The 19,784-nt window shown below is 45.6% G+C and overlaps 1 protein-coding gene across 3 annotated transcripts in view; it reads left to right on the top strand.

The window, feature by feature from the left end:
* The window catches only part of PTPRA (protein tyrosine phosphatase receptor type A), an 874,792-nt gene that overhangs the window by 645,584 nt on the left and 209,424 nt on the right, over positions 1-19,784 (top strand). For all 3 annotated transcript variants that reach the window (XM_069632225.1, XM_069632227.1, XM_069632226.1), the window contains one exon: positions 12,535-12,654. In XM_069632225.1, the coding sequence (XP_069488326.1) occupies positions 12,535-12,654 (120 nt within the window). The remainder of the gene's footprint in view (positions 1-12,534; positions 12,655-19,784) is intronic.

Here is a 19,784-nt window from a genome sequence, read left to right on the forward strand (position 1 = left end):
ATGGCGGTTTCCTTCTCTTGGTCTTTGGATATGATCATGATTTCGGTTTTTCCTGGGTTGATTTTCAGGTTGTTGGCATTCATCCAGTTGAAGACTTCTTTTAGACTGTCGGTTAAGTTTGAATGATCGGCTTGGGTGTCTTCGATCTTGTAGATGATTTGAGTGTCGTCTGCGTAGTTGTAGCATTTGATGTTGTGTTTCTTGACGATTCTGATTACTGGGGTTTGGTAGATGTTGAAGTAGAGTGGTGATAGTGAGGATCCTTGTGGTACTCCACAGTCGTTGACTCGTGGGGTGGATTTGAAGGGTTTGATCCAGACGGTTTCAGTTCTGTCTGCTAGGAATGATTTAGTCCAGCGTAGTGTTGTGTCTGTTATGCCTATGTCTTCTAGTCTTTTGGTTAGGGTGTCATGGCTAACTGTGTCGAAGGCTGCATAGAGGTCGAGCAGGATAAGGGCAGATGTTGTGTTGGAGTCTGCGTTTGTTTTTAGGTCACCCCAGATGGATAGTAGTGCTGTTTCTGTACCTCTTGTGGGTCTGAAGCCGACTTGAGCTTGGTCTAGCAGGTGGTGTTCTTCAACGTATTCTTGGGTTAGTTTGTATACGTAGGTTTCGAGGAGTTTTGCCGGGTAGGGGATGTTGAAGATTGGTCTGTAGTTGGAGAGGTCATCTACGTCCCCGCTTGTGTTTTTCAGAAGTGGTTTGATGTAAGCCGATTTGAAGATCCTTCGTACTGTTCCTGTTGCCAGTGATAGATTTAGAAGGTTTCTGAAGTATTCTGCTGGTGTTCCTTGTCCGAGGATTGATTTGTAGATGTCTGGGGGGCAGGGATCCATCGGTGAGCCCACTTTCTTGCTGTGTTTTATCAGCATTGCGAATGCCTCTGCTGATATTTCAGGGTAGTTATTGAGTTTGTGCTGCGGTTCTGATTTAGGTTCGTTTGATTGTAAGTCGCTGCTGGTTGGTCTCTGTTGGATGGTTTGTCAGATGTCATTGATTTTCTTTTTGAAGTGGTCTGCAAGGTTGTTGCATAGTTTCTCCGAGGGGGGGTTGGGGTGTTGTCGCAGCCTGGTGGGTTTCTCATTTCTTTAATGATACGGAACATTTCTTTTTGTGTGTTGGTGGCATTTGTGATTCTGTCATCATAATGCCTTCTCTTTGCCTTTTGAATTTCCTTCTTGTATGCGCGAATGTGCTTCTGGAACATTGTTTTTTTGTCTGGATTGTAATCTTTCCTCCATTCCATTTCCATCTTTTTGTTTTCTTTTTTCATGGTGCTTAGTAGTGGGGTAAACCATTTTGCCATTGCTCTCTTTTTTGATGGTGTGAATGGTTTTTCTGGGGCCATCTTGTCAATTGTATCTGCAATCCATTTGTGTAGTATCTCAGCTTTCCCATCTAGGTCAGCTAGGTCTAGTTCTGTTGTTGAGGGCTTGGTTAACTCCAGTTGTTCGAATAGGTTGCCTTTTTTGACGTCTTTCCAGTTTCTTTTTGTGGTGGCTGTGAGTTTGGGAGGTTGGATGTAGACTTGAGTAGGCAGAGTGATTACGAATGGGATGATGAGATGGTCACTCCACAGTATTTGTATCGGCGGTGCCGTGGTGATGAGTTTTTCCCCTGCGAATATTGCGTCCAAGGTGTGGCCTGCCGAGTGAGTTGCCCCTTTTACTAGTTGTCGTAGTTTCATGGTGGTGAGTTGTTCAATCAGTGAGTTTTGGGAGTTGGCATGACTGTCTTCGAACCAGATGTTGAAGTCCCCAGTAGGATTAGGTGTTCGTGGTTGATGGCTATGTTGGTTATGGCTTCTATGAAGTTGTCGACGAAGGATGCATCATAAATTGGGGGTCGGTACACCAGGATGAATGTGATGTTGGTTTTTGGGCTAGCTGTTGGGTGTATGACCATGGTCTCGCAGTTGGGGATGTTGAGTGGTTCGTCTGTTCTTATTTTCAGCTGCTCTTTAAATGATATTGCGATGCCTCCTCCTTTTTTGTTTTTCCTGTTTATTTGAAGGCATTTAAAGTTTGCTGGAAGGCAGCTTTGGAGTGTGATTTTGTAGTTGTCGTCCAGCCAAGTTTCTGTGATGAAGAGGATGTCGATGCCGTTGTCGTCGAGTAGGTCGAAGATCTCTGTAGAGTGTTTTGACATGGATCTTGCATTTATTAGATTGCAGTAGAGTTTAGAGGTGTAGCTTGGTTTGCCTTTTTTTGTTAGGGTCGTTTTCTGATCTTGTTCAGGAGCAGGTTTCAGGTTGTCGGCATTCTCGAGTAGTTCTTCTAGGTTTAGTCTAGTTTAGACTAGGTTTAGACCAGTTTTCATCTGGTTCGTCTTCCAGGGGACATGGTTGTGGGTTGGGGGTTCTTTTTGCTTTGGTGATGTATGGTGTTCTTGCTTCAGTTGTGTGCTTGTTGTATCTGGTGGGGATTGTCCTTCGTGATGTTGGTAGGTTGTTCAGTGTAGTTGGTTTTGGCGTCGCGTTGGTTCGATCTGGTGAGTAGGTCTCAGCGAGGTATGGAGTTAGGTAAAGGGATTTGTCTCTTCTTTCAGTGTTGGTCCGATCTTTGAACCTGTCTGTGGGGGTGTGTTCTGTTGTTGCGGTTCTTAGTTGAAGTTTCAGGGTGTTTGTTCTTTCTTCTCTTCTTTCCCTCTGGGTGGGTCGTTTGCGCGGCATTGTACAATTCCGAGTTGTTTTAGTCTAGTTGTTGTCTTGGTCGGGGTGTAAGGGTGGAGTTAAGGGTTGTATAGTTATATAGTTGGGTTCTAACAGTGGCTCTCTTTAGTCTCCGTCTCCCTTAGCGACAATGCAATTTGGGCACGGCGGCCCCGCTAGGTTTGAGACACCTGTATAGTGGGAGAGAGGCCTGTCAAAGCAGTCTGGAGAACAGACAATGCAGTTTGGGCACGGCGGCCACGCTAGGTTTGAAATACCTGTATAGTGTGGGAGTGGCCTATCGGTGCACTCTGGAGAACAGACAATACACTTTGGGCACGGTGGCCCTGCTAAGTTTGAGACACCTGTATAGTGGGAGAGAGGCCTATCAATGCAGTTTGGAGAACAGACAATGCAATTTGGGCACAGCGGCCCTTCTATCAATGCAGTTTGGGGCATCAAGGTTAGTTATCTAGTGTAAAGCTGTACCTCTCCCAACCCCGGCCCCCCTACCTTACTGGTCCTAGTAGTTGCTGGTTGACGGCTGGCCACTGGCTTGACTTCCCCTGCGGACACCTGCTGACACTTCCTGGAGTCGCCTCTGTTGGAGTTGCCCTTGGCCTCGGGGCCCTTAGCCGCTGGGGGCTGTCGGGCAGAGGGCTGCCCTGGGGGGACCGGTGATAAAGGCTGGAGGGACCAATGAGAACGGTGCTGGGAGAGGAGGAGAGGAGGGCTTTGGTTGGTGAAAGGCAGTGAGCGCCTGCAGCGCGGGTCGCTAGACCCTGGGCCCGGAAGCCCAGTCACCAATCACGGGCGGTGGGCGAGTTGGGAGGCGGGAGGGAGCAGGGACACGCTCATGGAGGGATGCGGGATGCGGTGGGGTCTGCAGGCCAAAAATGGAGGTCGGGCCACAAGCACTCACCTGCCGAGGATCTTTTGGGAGGCAGTGAGCGCCTGCGGCGCGGGTCGCTAGACCCTGGGCCCGGAAGCCCAGTCACCAATCACAGGCGGTGGGTGGGTTGGGAGGCGGGAGGGAGCAGGGACACGCTCGGGGAGGGATGCGGGATGCCGTGGGAAGGGGGGGGTCTGCAGGCCAAAATTGGAGGTCGGGGCCACAAGCGCTCACCTGCCGAGGATCTTTTGGGAGGCGAAAGTGAAAAGTGAGCAACATTTGTTTGAGTAGCGTGAATACTTGTGAGATGTAGTTCACACATTTCAGATTTCCTCTTGACTTGTGTCCTGCATGAGCCGACATGAACCATTTTATACATTTCTATGTGAGCTGCAAAGACGTTTTGAAACTCGACCACAATGATTTTGCAACTGGATGGAGAATGCAATGCATCTGATTCACAAATGCAGTCCTTTTGCATTTGTGAAGCCTCCTTCTTTAACTCGCACTGAATATGCAACAGTCTTCTTTACATTTGGTCCCTTTATTTTGGTTAAATCTGCTTTATTTCTGGCATTTATACTTTAATTAAAGATGCTACATTAATTACAATGAAAATAAATAAAAGTATAGAATGCATTTAAAATTGTGCTTTATTTTTTTTCAATTTTTTTTAATAAGTGTGTTTTTTGAAGTTTGGATCATGATTTATTAAATAAAGCAACTATTCAGCTTCATATTCGGCTGAATAGTTGACAAACTGTTCGGTATTCGGCCGAATACTAAATATGTTATTCGGTACAGCCCTAATTCCATCTGAACCGTATATAATTGCTCCCAGCCTTAGAGCATGGAAAAATCGTCCAAGCATGGAAAATGAGGCAAGGCTTTCGAAACATTTATGTGCATCTTAAGTGAGAAAGACTAACATAACTATGAAATGTGTCCACTGTAGTACATTAGAAGATACTAAGTTTGTCAAGTAAGAAGATTTGGCAGATCCAGTGCAGTGTTGAGGGCAACAAGGGAATAGTCTTGGGCTGGGGTTAAGTGGTGGGTATTTAATATTTTGAACCAGCACCATAGGTCACTGAGCAGGTTTGTTTAGACCGTCTGGAACCCAGGGGTGATCCAGGGATGGGGGCGGGAATGTGCTTGCAGGCTAGTGCTGGTCAAACAGAGTCATAAGTGGATCGTGTGGTAGGTCAGAATGAGGAGGCAGACCAAATGGTGGTTTTTTTTTAACAAATTTGTATTTCAACGACAACAAAAAGTCCCGTCTAGTTCTATCAAAAGGGTTTGCCCTAGCTAACACAAAACTAATTAGGGTGCTGATAGTCAGTAGTGTAGTCCCAATCCAATGATTTGTCCTCTATCCGGGCATCGTGTGCTGACCCTACCACTAATCAAATAACAAAAGAAAAACCGGCCCATGAGAATGACTTCTTTATTCCTGGACAGGCTTTTCTAGTCTCAATATTCTATCGTCAAATAATTATTTGTGATTACTTGAATCTGTTTGTTTAGTCCTTCTAAGGGGCTTTTCCACCTTTTTGGTCTCCCCTGTCGTTAGATAAGGTCTTGATGCTTATTCCTCTGGAATTCTTGCAGTGTCTCTTTCTTACTTTTTGCTCTTGGTTTGGGTTTCAACCACTTCCTGGGTTGCAGGAACTGTATTTTAAAGGTTCTGTCACCTTCTTTAAAGTATTCACAACAATTGGGATGAATATGATCAGTCCCTTTTTACTCTTCGCTTTTGTTAAGGTATTCAAGACCACTGGGGTGAGTATGATGCTCCCTTTGGTCCTCTTCGCTTTCCTCAATATATTCACAACCACTGGGATGAGTATGATGCTCCCTTTTGGTCCTTTTCGCTTTCTTCAATATATTCACAACCACTGGGATGAGTATGACGAGTCCTGTGATACTCTTCACTTTAAGCTTTTCACAATCACTGGAAGAGTAGTCCCGTTTGGCTCTTTCTGCCCTGTTTTCCTCCCGGGTCGGTCTTCCGCCGCTCCCTTCGGTCTGTCGGACTGGTGTCACTAGTTCTTCCTGTGGGGTTGGGCTCTCTCTCATAGCTCGAACACTTCTAGCATCTTTTCTTTCTTCCTGTTCCAGTGTGTGGCTCCACAGCGGTCTTTGTGTTGTTAAAGAACCTCCTCTGGGTCATACTACTGCCTTGACATTCCTTCTGGGACGTGCATGGATTGACTTCCTGCCCTCTGTCTCCTTCCCATCTGGGTTGCCAGTGTCCAGACTCTTGGTTTCCGTCGCTTTCCAGGTTTGAAACTCCCAGGCTCCACTAACATTGTACGTTGGACCTCCTACCTTTTTATTGGGAAGTGCTGAATCCTCCCCAGTGTAGACCTGTTGTCCTTTGACTCTCTTCCTTGAGCATTCTTTGTTACTTGCTCAATCTTCTTCATCCCAGGATGGTGTTCCTAACACCGAGTAATCTTCATTCCTGATGTACTCTTTTTCTGTGTGTTTTTCTTTCTGTTATTTTGTATGATATTACAATAACAAACAGTGTCTTGTTTAGGGTGGTTATCAGGAAGTTTTGATGGTCTTAGTGGTTCTTAGGGGAATTTAGGGAGTTCCTTTTTTTAAAATCTGTTTTTATTTTCCATATACAGTTGTTAGGGTGTTTAGATGTCCACTGTGAGGCAAGACTTTATAAAACTATCTCACTGGTTTGTAGATCAATTCTTAGTATCAGTCTGTCCTACTCGTGCAACCTTGGTAGAGTGACAAAGCAGTCGGGCTTATCATAAGAGGAAGATGTGAGCAGTAGGTAAGTACACTGAACCTAGCTAGTAATGCAATTCAATAAAACACTTACACATAAATGTATATTAAAATATAGATTTATATTTACACAAGGTATGCCTTTAAATACTTAGTACATTAAACCAAAGCACTTCCAACCAAAGCACATCAAAATACTTTTAGATACTTTTCAAAGACCACTGCTTAGTTTGTAGTTGCTTGTGTTCACAATTGTTGCAGCATTTTGACACTAATGACAGTTCTATCGTACTTTTGTAACACACACACACACACACACCAACACACACACACCAACACACACACACACACACCAACACACATTATATTCAGGATAATGACTTTTAGGAAGGCAAAAAGTTGGTTAGTGTAACACTAGCAAGGTGATGGTGGCGGCTTCTTTGCACAGCAAGGCATTTAAAGTCCAAAACGCAACCCTAGTTAAAAGGCAGTTCGGAGAGGCTCAGTCTTGAGAAGCAGCAGAATTCCTGTGGAGACCCAGTTAAATGACTTAAGGAGACACAAGCAGCAGCGTGGGTCGGAGGTAAGAGGGTTTACCCTGGACATCTGTACATGCCTTCCAACGCTCTGCAGTGACTTTTCAGATTAAGGTAAGCAATGACTTTCTCCTCCCCCACAGTCCCTTAGGTTTGAAGGAATGTTTGTGGCTGGATTCACCTTGAAGAGGCAGCGCTGGACCTGACCCCTGGATTCCTTGGTCTGGTGATGAAAGATAGGTCAATGAATGGGATCTCTCAGCAGCAGTTTCGAAGGATGACCTCTGGCACAGATTTATTCAGCTCTTCTGTTCAGTCTGCGGATTTGGCCCTTCACCTTAGGAACCTCGCTTTTTATTCAGTTTCAGCACACACTCCTCTGTAATCTCTCTTAGCAGTTTACAGAAAGGGTCGTATGGCTGTCCAATCAGGACAGCCAGACCCCCAGTGGGAGCGGGTTCCATTCAGGCACTCAGGCAAAGGGCAGGGGAGTGAAAAACTCCTTCCCCACTTCCTGCCTTCCCAGACGCACTGGCACCTAGGCTGGGACGCCTAAGGGAAAACACTCAGAACTCTCCCTCCCGTAATGGTAGAATGGCTAACAAAGGACCACGCTAGAAATTTCAAAAAAGGAAATAAGCCACCAAGTTAGTACTTAGGTGCCCCTATTATGCATAACCGAGACACTGAATACAGTCTGCGGTAAGAAATAGCACAGTAGTCGGTAGAGCACGTCTACTGACACCGGCCATAACTAAAAAGTTGTCTAAGTGACTACAAAGTCACAGGAGCAAGAAGAAGGGGGATACTAGGTAACCCCTTGGCACAAAGTTTAAGTAGAGATACAAAGTATCTATCTTTAAGAACTGTACAATTTAAGGATAAGGTAAGCATCTCAAAGGAGATCCCAAAGGGTTCCCAGCAACACAGCCCATAAAGAGCTGTGTGCTGCAAAAGTGAAATACAGATGCCTTAAAAGAGATATGGAGGAAGTAGAGTCCATAGAATAAGTAAAACACTGCAAACAGAGTATCAAAAGGTAGAGCCTATAGGAATGAATGAATGAATGAATGAATGAATGAATGAATGAATGAATGAGTGAAAAAAAGGCTCCACTCATTCCATAGAATAAGTAAAACACTGCAAACAGAGTACCAAAAGGTAGAGCCTATAGGAATGAATGAATGAATGAATGAATGAAAAAAAGGCTCCACTCATTCAGGATCGAAAGAAAAGGGTCCAGAAGTCCAGCAAAACGTGCTGGGGGGGTCTCAGTAGGAAAGGGGGTGAAGTACAGAAATGATCAATTTCCCTAACCGTATATAACAACCAATGGATTAGTCACAGCTATAAAACATGTTCACCCACAATTCCTTCCCCACTCCAACTCCAATGTCCTATTTTTTTGTTGGTCTGGTCTTCATGGCTGTTGCCTTCATCGGTTTTACCCTTCTCCGCCCTGATCTGCATTTTCAAACCCCCTCCTATCCAAGCTCGCACAGCACTTGTTCCAGTCCCCTTAAAACCTCCTTTCATCAATTCATCTCTTTTACCATTAATTTCCAGCTCTTAGCCATCTCTCTTCAGGGTGGTCTGAAATCTGGCAATGTCCTGAATTCCTTTAACATCTGCCCCCATTCTATCTCCCCGTCTCCCTCTTCATCCGCCCTTCCCTGTTTGCATAGTATTACCGATTTGGCCAGGCCCCATCTCTGAAAACCCCTGAGCAAGTGTTGTATTTCTGGGTCCTTTGGACATTTCCATGAAATTGCCACCACTCTCTTGGCTAGGACTATCATAAATTGTACCATCTTTTTCCTAGTCTTGTCCCTCCTTTTTCCCTTGCTCCAGTCCTCATAAGCAAACAGCTGGCGTACGTTCATAAGATCCATGTACTAAAGTGTTTATCTTGGCTAACGCCTCCTCCCGGTACGTAATGATCACTGGACATTCCCACACCATATACCAAAACCCTGCCGAGCAAACCCCACACTGAAGGCATCAGTGAGGCACCTGTTGGTTAATGGTGTGTAATCTTAACTGGTTATATATCGTATGCGAGTAGTTGAATTGGATCCTTGCATTCCTCTTTGCTTTTTTCCCTTGTTCCTATATTCGGACCCATGATCCTCTAGTACCGCAAACCCAACATCCCTTTCCCATTTGGCCTTAATGCTGAGTTCCTGCTGCGGGACTCTCTATTGAAGCCCCTTATAAAGTCGCAAGATAATCCCTTTTCCTTTGTTAATCATCAGCATCATCTGTAATATTGAGTCCGATTCCAGTTCCCCCGGGATATCAGCCCACAATCCAGCCAACCTTTTCACTACTCATGCGTATGCCAGAAAGAAGCCCCTCTGCATGTCATATTTACTGCTACACTGTTTAAAAGTGAGCAACTGTCCGTTTGAAAAGATAGCTCGATAAGTGCACACTTTTCATCGCTTCCAGAGCTTTGTGTTGAACTTCAAGGGAAGGTCCGGACTATACATTTCTTCAGTGTGAAGTTTGCGTGGGTGTCTACTCCAGAGTGGAACGTGTATATATTAGCCATCTCTTTGGATCCCATCGGGACCCACAACAGCTCAATGCACGGTCTTGGAAGGGTGCCCAACAACCATCCAAAGCCCCCCTCCAGTGTATCCTCCCACTAAACCACTGTCTGCCGTTGAGCTGCCATAAAATATTATTCAAAATCCGCGATAGATCCAGGGCTACCCTCCATCTTCCCATGCCCCACAATAATACCCCTTATGTTCGCATCCAGCATTTTAAAAAAAAATCCTTTTTTATCATATAAGGGATATTAGAAAAGTAGTAGAATAACCTTGTGAGGACCACCATTTTACCCATAGCTATTCTTCCCATTAGTGACAGTGGCAATCCTTCCCAAATGTCTACTGCATCCCCAATGCCTGTTAGCACTCTTCCCGTAGTATACACAAAAGTCTCTTCTGTCTCATAAAATATTTGTATCCCTAGGTAACAGAAGGACTGGAATTCCCACTGGATCCCCAACTTGGTAACCTGTCCCGTTGCTTTCACGCAACCCCGCCAATGGAAACAATCTGGACTTCTCCCTATTTATTAGGAAATCTGACAATCGTCTAGAAATTGCTTAGCACTTCCAAAATAATCGGAAACGTTATCTAGAGGGTTGCTAACATATTATATTACATATACTAGGGCATCATCAGCGTACAAGGATATGTTGTTAAGGATTCTGCTTATCGTAATCAACGCTTCTGGGATATACTTCCTGAAATATCCTGCTAACGGCTCCAGTGATGTTTCAGATAATATCGTAGGAGGTTTAGGGAGTTCCTTGGCAGAGTGGAAGTCCTTTTCCCCATGAAAGAAGTACTTCCATGTGAGGTCCCGCCTACCTCCACCTCTATAGGGGATGTTGGGTAGTGTGCTAACCTCCCGAGCCTCGCAGAAAAGGGCTCCACTCTGGGGAGAAGTGATGAGATCCCGTCAATCATCATAATAGTGAAAGTTTAAAAAAGCAAGATCTTTGAAATATGCAAGACTAGCGGAACGAGAGAACGCCTCACATCATAAGAGAATCTGCTTGAATCTCTTCTTTCTAATTTAAGAGAGGAGTGGAGCATTAGAGGGTGAAGAGCCGAGATGTTAAAGTGAATCGAGTGAGAGAGGTCAATGAAGAGGTTTTTATACTTTTTTTAAAAAAAATGTATTTGCAGGGAAGAACAGTGCTCTTTTGATCAAAAAAGAACGAACAAAACGTACAATAGATAGGATATCAGATTTGGAGGGAAACAGTGTGGTGCTCGCAACGGGGTGACTTCCAGTGACATTCTGACCAGCTTGTTGAGGGTAGTAAATGGAACAGTCACCTAGGCCAATACATGGTTGGGCATACATAGGTTAACATCAATCAACATTAGACATTTGTAACCGCTAGGGATGAGACCATGTTGGCTGAAGTGCTAATGTGGAGGCACAAAGTGAGAGACAGAGCCAGGTTAGAGGTGAGGGAAAAATGTTAGCTTGAAGGCAGATGAGAGGTAGGTTAAGAGGGTAACTGAGTCAAAGAGGCTTTCAGTTTGTTTTTCAGCAAATTGGTGTGGACTGTTTCTCGGATGTCTGGGGTGAAAGAATTACATGCATGTGGTTCAAGAAGAGAGAAAGAGCGGAAGTGAGAGGAAGTACAGGGAGGGCAAAGACACTCAATGGTAGTTGAGGGTTTAGAGTGGGGATTACAAGAAGGCTTGTAGAGTTGTATAGAGATAGATAGGTGGTGTCTTACCGTGGTTAGGTTTATGAACCCAGAGAAGTGTAAATCTTGCCCGGTTTTGCAGTCAGCCATCCAGCCTGGTGACTGTAAGAGGAAGTAGGTGTGAAGTGAGGAAGTTCAGAGCCCTGGTTGCAAAGTTAATGATCTTGTCGAAAGGACAGCGTAGTCTGGGAGACCAAAGATGGTGCTGGCAAAGTAGTCCAGTTTAGAAAAGATAAGAGATGCTTGGCAGTGTTGAAAAGAAGGTGCCGATTTTCCTAATATTAAGGGGGTTGAGGTGAGCTGACGTTGCAGTTTTGGAGATGAAAGTAGAGCAGGTGTGAGTATGATCCTAGAGGACACCAAGGTTTAAATGTCCTTTTAGTAATGGGTGAAGCAAGTGGTGAGGATAACTCGGAGGGTTAAACGAAGGTGGTGGTGATGGAAACAATGGGTTGATCAAGTAGGGATGGTGTGACAGTAGTATTACCATCCAGGGCAGGAGAGCCAGCCAATGAAGTTCCTCGGATCGTGGTCTAAATCACACAATCGTAGCCCGCATTCTGAGCAAACCGGGAGGCGGCTTTCCACCGCCCTGCCATCTTCCTCTACCTCGCCCTACCCTGCCTGTCTATTTGTTGTCTGTCCTTTCCCTCCCTATTTCTTTGGTGGCCCTGCCGCGGCAGCTCCAACCTCCTGGCCCGCCATGAAAATAGAAGGGGAAACCCTGCCTTCCATCTACACGACGGCCATCTTAAGTATTTTGATGAGCACCGTGGACTGCTTCCCGTTTATTCAAACAAAATACATTGCCATCAGCACTCCAGCTTTGTGGATTGAAAACCCAGGGTGTTAATAGCAATAACACCCAATCCGTGTTGACAGCGTCGCACCCATCGTTTAAAGCCATTGCTGCGCTCAGGCCTATACCTTCTGCCCTGGGATGTTACCACTCAATTCTGCTTATTGATATGGTAGTGTAATATTTTTCTTTAAAGGGAAACTGACTTTGAGCATTTTACAGCTTAAATTGTGCTGCCAACTTAACTTTCCAGCTACTTGCGAAATAGATTGTGTTGTATGGTCAAGCCATAGGAGCGTGCGTCTCTGAATACTTATCTGCTTTCCTGACTATTATTACCGATCTGTAGCAAACCTAGACACTGGAAAGAGTCGTGCTGTACTTATGTAGAGTTCATATCGGTGTTCTCCGCGCATTATAATATCGAATGTTTGTCATTTTAAGTGTAACCTCTTTTTTTTATGAACGGTTCAGTATATGTCTTGTTAGCTGTTAACAATTCTCTTCATTCAGTGTCTTAATCATTTAAATGCACTCTTAAAACACACGTGCACAGCCACTGTTTATTCGATTTTAAGTATTTTGTTTACTTTAGAACAAGCTATTGTGGTGCCTGAATGCAGCCATTACCTGGATGTTTTTTTTTTTTTTCTCTTCTTGCAGTGTAAATGTGCTCAGTACTGGCCTGACCAGGGGTGCTGGACCTACGGAAATATCCGAGTCTCGGTGGAAGATATGACTGTGTTGGTAGATTACACCGTTCGGAAATTCTGCATTCAACAGGTTATCTTCCCTTCCTTATGTAGTGCTTTGTGTGGTGACATTCTTGTGGGCAAACAGTTGTGGGGCTCTGTATTGACCTGCACTGGCAGCTGCTACTTTCCATGGCCTCTAGTAGTGACGCTATGATTATACAGATGTCATAAACGTGAATGCAAAATGATACACAGAATATAGTTTTTACTATGTTTTAAATTAATCAAATCAGGCAGTGACGTATTTACAATAAGGCAAACTAGGCTCTGGCCTAAGGTGGCAGACAGGCACTGGAGCAGCATTTTTATAACAGTTTATTTTAATTAACTCGTTGGAATTTTTTAATTTAAAGTTCATTTTGTTTTTCAGAGTCTGGCTGACCCACAACAATGCGTGAGTGATTGCAAGCTCTTAGCAGTCATTGCACTCTGACTACTAAAGTTGTTTTTTGGCCAAACTTGTGTATGTGCTTGATATATTATTAGGGTGACTTTTGTTTAATTTAAAAAAGGAAATGTGTACCAAACCCATCTTGCATTAGGTATTTAGTGAGCCAGTCATGCAACTCTCATGGACATATACGAGAGATATGAAGTCATTTGGTCATTCCTATGTTCCCAAAATGCTCCTTAAAATGCAAAACCGCCAGGACCCCATTGGTTTTCTAACCATTATAACTAGAGTTCTTTGTATTCAACATATCAACATGCACATACTGTTAAACCATCCCTTTTAAGTTCAAAAACAAATATATACATTTTTTGAACCATTGCAAAAATTAGGTATCCTCTCCACAATTTGAAAGGTTAAAAATTATGCATCATTGTAATGTAAAGTGTTTTTTGTATAGCGCCCTTCTGCCAATAATGTTGGCCTCACTGCGTATGGCTCTGTAAGAAAGCAGGTCAGGGTGTGTTAGCTGGATAGCGTGAAGTCAGCAGAATCCTTTGACGTTTATGGATGCACTGACCTTTGTGTGGAAGGAGCTGTTCGAGTGTCCTGCTCAAGGTATTCTTTATTAGATTGTTACCTTAAAACAGGTTTTCCTCCCTTTTTAATCTTTCAGAAAAGCCCTTTGTGTGCTTTGAGTTGGATTAGTATTTTTTCTTTGTTTGTTTATCCTTTTGAAACAGAATTCCCTTAGCATGGGGCAATTTTGTACTCCGGACCCCACAATCCCTTTAAGAAATCCAGGCATCCAATTGGCCCAGGACGTTACATGAGCCCTCCCCCTTTCCTATTTTTACCGTTAGGCTAGGGCATCCTTGCTCGGGCAACCGGTGAAGGCAAGATGCTAAGGGTGCCTACCCGTGCGCTTGGCACCCCAGCCCTGTACCGCGCTCTGACCCCTGGCCGCAGCTCCATCAAGGTAAGGGACGACGCTTGGTGATACCATGGAATTGTGATAGCCGTTTGCCAAAAGTATAATTTTTCAACGCTACTAGTCTGGCACACTTTGCCAATAAGATTATTTAAATGTGAGAATGTACGAACGAGAGACTTGGCCAATCAATTATGGGCATGATCAGTTTCTAACACTGTCATTTTTTTGCCATTAGGATTTTTTTTAATGTGAGACTTTGCCACTGTTCGTTTTTGCCATTGTGCGATTTTTGCCACTGAAATTATGATCAAGATGCACATCACAATTGTTTAGCTTGTAATATCTGCCACTTAACACCTAGCGCTGAGCTGAGCTGAATCATTGTGTTAGCCTACACAACAATTCTAATTGCCTGCATACCAAGCCCATAGCACATAAATGGTGTGCACATACGCACAACACAGATCTAGTTTGAAACATTGCGTTGATCTCACACTTTTATGACTTTTGAAACAACAACCATACATACCTAGCCAATAATTGGAATATATTCAACCACTACTGTGCATTTTATACAGGTGTCTATACCAACTCTTTAACTTAATATCAATACATGAACACCTAGCGCACATCCTGGTTTGATTTTTTTTTTTTTTTTTTTTTTTTTTTTTTTTGTACTTACCAGTATAACGCACACATTAGGATCTTTCTCATCGTGCTTTGCTCATAAAATGTGCATGATAGATCAACCGACTTCTACACTTGCCCACTACTTCATAGCTCCAAAATTCGCTTGCATCCCTAGTAATTAAGGAGATTAAATCAGTGTTTGTCCCAACCACATATGTATTTCTGCTGCATATATACCTAGTACATAACTAGTTTACTTTGAGTTGTGCGGAAGTACCAAATGGAGGCTTTGCATACCAAACTCCTAAAAACATTAACTCGCCATACTATCCCCATAAGCGTAGCAATTTCAACTACACCCCCCCCAATGCATAACTGATTGGACCCACTATCAACTAGAACAACCAGCTAAATCGGCACACCTATTATTACTATTCTGTCATAATAAGTCCTATCTCACTGAAACTAGGCCCCCTCACACACAAACAATTCCTTGCAAATTCTGCAATTGTAACCATATAACCATAGCTGCATGCACTGCTACACTGAAGGACCCCTTTCCATAACTTGACCCTTGGAAAATGATCCCATCTTTATAGTCTAAAAGTCAAAAGGCCTATAACATGTTCTGAGCAGTTCCATTATTTCCCAACTAAACATTGTCGCAGAGGGATAAGGAAATCCTTAAATGGTACAACCACTAACGTAGGCCTGAGGAAAATCAAAGGTAAATAACACCACTATCATCTCTCCCTACCTTCTTCCCGTTCCTCAAAAACTACTAGGTGGAAAGATTCCTAGAAATCGCAAAGATAGCAGAATCGGAAAGGAAAAAATATAAAGGAGAGAAATGGAAGCAACCCTCTTTTCGGGAGAATTCTCAGAAATGTGCTAATTCCCCTCTACCTTAGAGACCCCCCCAGTAACTTTGCAGGATTTTGAGGACTTCATTTTTTTCCCTTTTTTCCCAATCTCTCATGTATTTTAATGTGATTTTTGAACACGGTGTCTCTATTGGTTGTGGAGTCCGACAAACTCCATAGGTATCATCTTTTACATTGTGTCACACAGCACCTTCAGTGCAGTGACACAGGGAAGTCTTCCAGATTTCCCCAAAGGTTTATATACCTTCTCTTGGTTAAACTACTGTTTCCAGGAGCAGTGAAGTGAAATTGACTTTACTTACACTTGTGACTTTCTAGCTAGACCCCCACACACTATCTTACAATAGGGTGCCAGAGGGGTTACTTAGTATCTCCTTTGTGTAGTTTCTGAAGTAACATTTTTATGTTACCCTTTCTACAATTCATGGCTGGTGGCAGTGGTTTACTTTTTTCTACCATTGTGTGTTTTTACCGCGGGCTGCAATTGCAGCTGCAGTAAGATACCCATGGGTGTCTGTTTCGTCAAAATGGCCCTGGTCGTCTTTTTCCCCAGTCCTTGTTGGAAAGGTACTTCTTGAGATTTGCTCTGCGGCCAAACCAGGTTTGGTCCCTTTGTTCATTTTTGTCTTTGACAGGTTTCACTTCCGAAGCCCTTCTCTTACTCCAGTGTGCCTGGCGGGGCAGGAAATGAGGGAGGTGCCCGAAACTGCCCCTGTTTAATCCCCTTGGTTACAGGAATGCACCCAAAGGTGATTGGCCAGCTGGCTGTCCTTGGATGACAGCCACCCTGCTGTGTGTGTGAAAGCTAGGCTGCGAATGAATGGGAGAAACCTGCATAAAAGGTGAGGTTTTTTGCTTGGAAGGCAGAGTCGACCACTGGAGGAAGGAATATGAAGAAGAACTTGGAAGAGAAGCTTGCTGCAACTCCTGGACCATTGGTTTGCCCGTTGAAGCCCTGCTGCATTGCTGAAGCTCTGAATTCGCCTAGAGAAGCCCTGCAAAGGACAACTTCTTGCCTTGGGTTGGTGGGACTAAACAACCACAAAGGGAACTCGTCTGGACATCCTCTCGCAGCTGGCTGTGCTTCCATTGCTGCTGCAGGAACCGATTGCCAGGGAGAGGAACACCAGATCGAGTGTATTGTTTTTAAGTCGGACCCGAGCTCCAGGAAGATCCTCCAGGCTCCCATGAAGCAGGACTGACCAAGCCTGAGCCACATCAACGGAGTTCTGGACCCCAGATGCGAGGAAAGTCACGAGAAGTTGAAACTGCAAAGTGCTGCTGATCTGAAGTTTGCCCTTTGCTGCCGCCGACCTTCAATTCGTAGTGCAGGAGTCCCCAGACGTCCTCCCGCTTGTCCCCACGTCTGAGGCCCAGGAACACAGGATCTGCAGACCTACAACTGGAAAAGAAGCCAGCTGGAACCAATTTCTTCAAACGAAAGGTGTACTGTAAAACTAAGGGGTTGCTTACTTCTTGTTGTGTAGCCTTGTTGGGTGCTAGATGCTCTCGCCCACGGACACACACTGTAGTTCCAACGGAAGTGTCCCCAGATATTATCAGTTGACATCCAAGAAAATCACATCCCTCAGCTGCTGCTGGAGGTACGGGCCATGCTATAAAAGGGGGCGATCAAGCTTGTCCCAAAGAGGCTGAGGGGCTCCAGCATGTACTCTCGTTACCTCCGCATCAGAAAGAAGACTGGTGGTTGGAGGCCCATTCTGGACCGCCGCCGTCTGAAAAAGTTCATCAAGTCTCAAAAGTTCCAGATGGCGACTCTTCAGCATGTGCTAGGACAGCTGGAAGAGGGGGATTTTCTATCGTCGCTGGACTTGGAAGATGCCTATTTTCACATCCCCATACACAAGGGACACTGCAAGTACCTACGCTTCATGGTTCAAGGGCAACATTACAAGTTCAAGGCCCTTCCCTTCGGATTGAAGTCTGCGCCACAAGTGTTCACCAAGTGCCTGGCACAGGTGGCGGCACAGCTGCGGCTATGAGGGATCCATGTGTACCCTTACCTGGACGACTGGCTCATCCGGGTGAGCTCACAGGACATCACTGTTGACCACACGACGAAGACCGTCCAACCACTGACGGATCGGAGGTTCTCGATCAACTATGTAAAGTCCTGCTTGACTCCATCGCAGGACGCTCTGTTTCTGGCAGCCCGACTCAACAGTGTCGTGCCTGGTGTTTGTCGGAGGAGAGGATAGTGGCCATCCTGGGCAAGGTACAACAGCTGTTGGCCCTGAAGACTGCAAGGGTGAGGTCCATTAAGTCCCTACTCAGCATGATGTTGTCATGCATATACCTTATTCGACTGTGCAGGCTGCCGATGTGCCCACTGCAGGAGTTTCTCGATGCCCGGTGGATACAAGTGTCGGGAAGTTTCGATGACAAGATCACACTTGACAAGGGTTTCCGTTGAGCGATACAGGGGTGGGGAGTGCACGCACATCGGTCCACAGGTGCAGACTTCCAGACCCCACCTCATCAGGAGACTGTCACAACGGTCGTCTACCTGAAAGGTTGGGGAGCACACACCGGAAGTTTTTATGCAAGAGGCCTGCGGCTACCGGAGGAGAAGACATTGCACATCAACGTGTTGGAGCTGCAGGCTGTGTTTTGGGCCTTCAAGTCCTTCCTTCCATCCCTCAAGGGCAAGGTGGTACGGGTCTTCACGGACAACACCACCATGATGATCTATATCCGGATGCAGGGGGGAACCAGATCCCTGGTGCTCTCCAAAGAGGCGCATGAACTTTTGGCACTGGGCCCGTTTCATCTGGCAGCAGTGAAGAACACAGTCGCTGACTCTCTCAGCGGGGAGCTGTGCTCTTGCCATGAGTGGGAACTACGGCAGGACCAAGTCGATCACCTATTCCGCAGATGGGGCAATCACCCAGATCGATCTGTTTGTGACGAACACCAAGTGCCGGAGGTTCTCCAGCAGGTTTCCCCAGCCGGGGAGCATGGGGGACCCATTCTCTTTCCCCTTGGATGGCCTGTTTCTGTATGCGTTCTCACCCTTGCTCTTGCTTCTTCGACTAGTCAATCAACTCAGACGGTCCCGGTGCAGGATGATCCTTGTCTAACCGGCGTGGCCGAGAGAAATATTGTACCCGGACCTTCTGGACATGTCGGTGTCCCCTCCAGTCGAGCTTCCGGGAGACGCAGCTCTTCTCACCAGGGAAGGAGGCGTGATTCTGCACCACGACCCAGGATTGATGAACCTGAAGGTCTGGCTCCTGCAGCACTAGAGTTTGGGGCTATGATCTCCCAGCGGATTGTAAGGAGGTGCTCACCAGGGCCAGAGCTTCATCTACTCTTGAATGCTACGGGCAAAAGTGGAAGAGGTTCGCCATTTGGTGCCATACTCAGAAGATTGACCCTCTGAGTCACTGCTCCGCAGGTGCTTCCGTATTTGGTGTCGTTGGCCAAGGCAGGACTGGCCCATGCTTCCATCAAAGTTCATCTGGCGTCTATTTCCCACTACACCAGATCTCCTGGACAGTCATCCTTATGGTTGCATCGTTTGGCCAAGGAGTTTGTCAAAGGACTATTTTGCTCGTTCCCGCCCCGGCATGGGAGCTCAATGTGGTGCTTACTAGGCGCATGGTTCCCCTGTTCGAGCCTATGCATTCGGCACCACTGAAATTGTTGACATGGAAAACAGCGTTTCTTGTGGCCATCACCTCCGCATGATGAGTGGGAGGGATCCATGCCCTCTCTTGCAAACCACCTTATTTGACATTCCATGAGACAAGGGTGCTGCTACGGACGCACCCCTCCTTCATGCCCAAGGTGCCCTTGGACTTTCATCTAAACAAGCCCTTGGTGTTACCTTTATTCTTCCCAATGCCTTTGTCACCAGCTGAGCATACTTTGCACTCGCTGGATGTGGCTGGAGCGCTTAAGTTCTATGTGGACCGCACAAAGAGTTTCCTGAAGACGTCACAACTTTTGTGAACTTTGGCCATGTGAATCATGGGAATGCCCCCTCTAAGGCTTCCATTTCCAGGTGGCTGTCTGGCTGCATCACCCATTGTCACCGGTTGGAAAACCGACTGTTGCCTGGCCGTCCGAGAGCCCATTCGATCAGAGCGATCACTGCAACTACGGTGTTCCTGTCCGGTGTGCCCCTGCTTGACATCTGCAGGGCTGCAACGTGGAGGTCGACCCACACGTTCACAAAGTTCTACTGCGTCGACAGGGATTCCAGGGAGGAGTTAACACTCAGCCAAGCAGTGCTGCGCAACCTGTTCACTTGAAGGTGAGCCTGGTGTGGAGGAAAGAGATGCTTAATGTTGAGC

This window comes from Ambystoma mexicanum, chromosome 6q, assembly GCF_040938575.1.
Source record: "Ambystoma mexicanum isolate Mex_15411 chromosome 6q, UKY_AmexF1_1, whole genome shotgun sequence".
Taxonomy (NCBI): Eukaryota; Metazoa; Chordata; class Amphibia; order Caudata; family Ambystomatidae; genus Ambystoma; species Ambystoma mexicanum.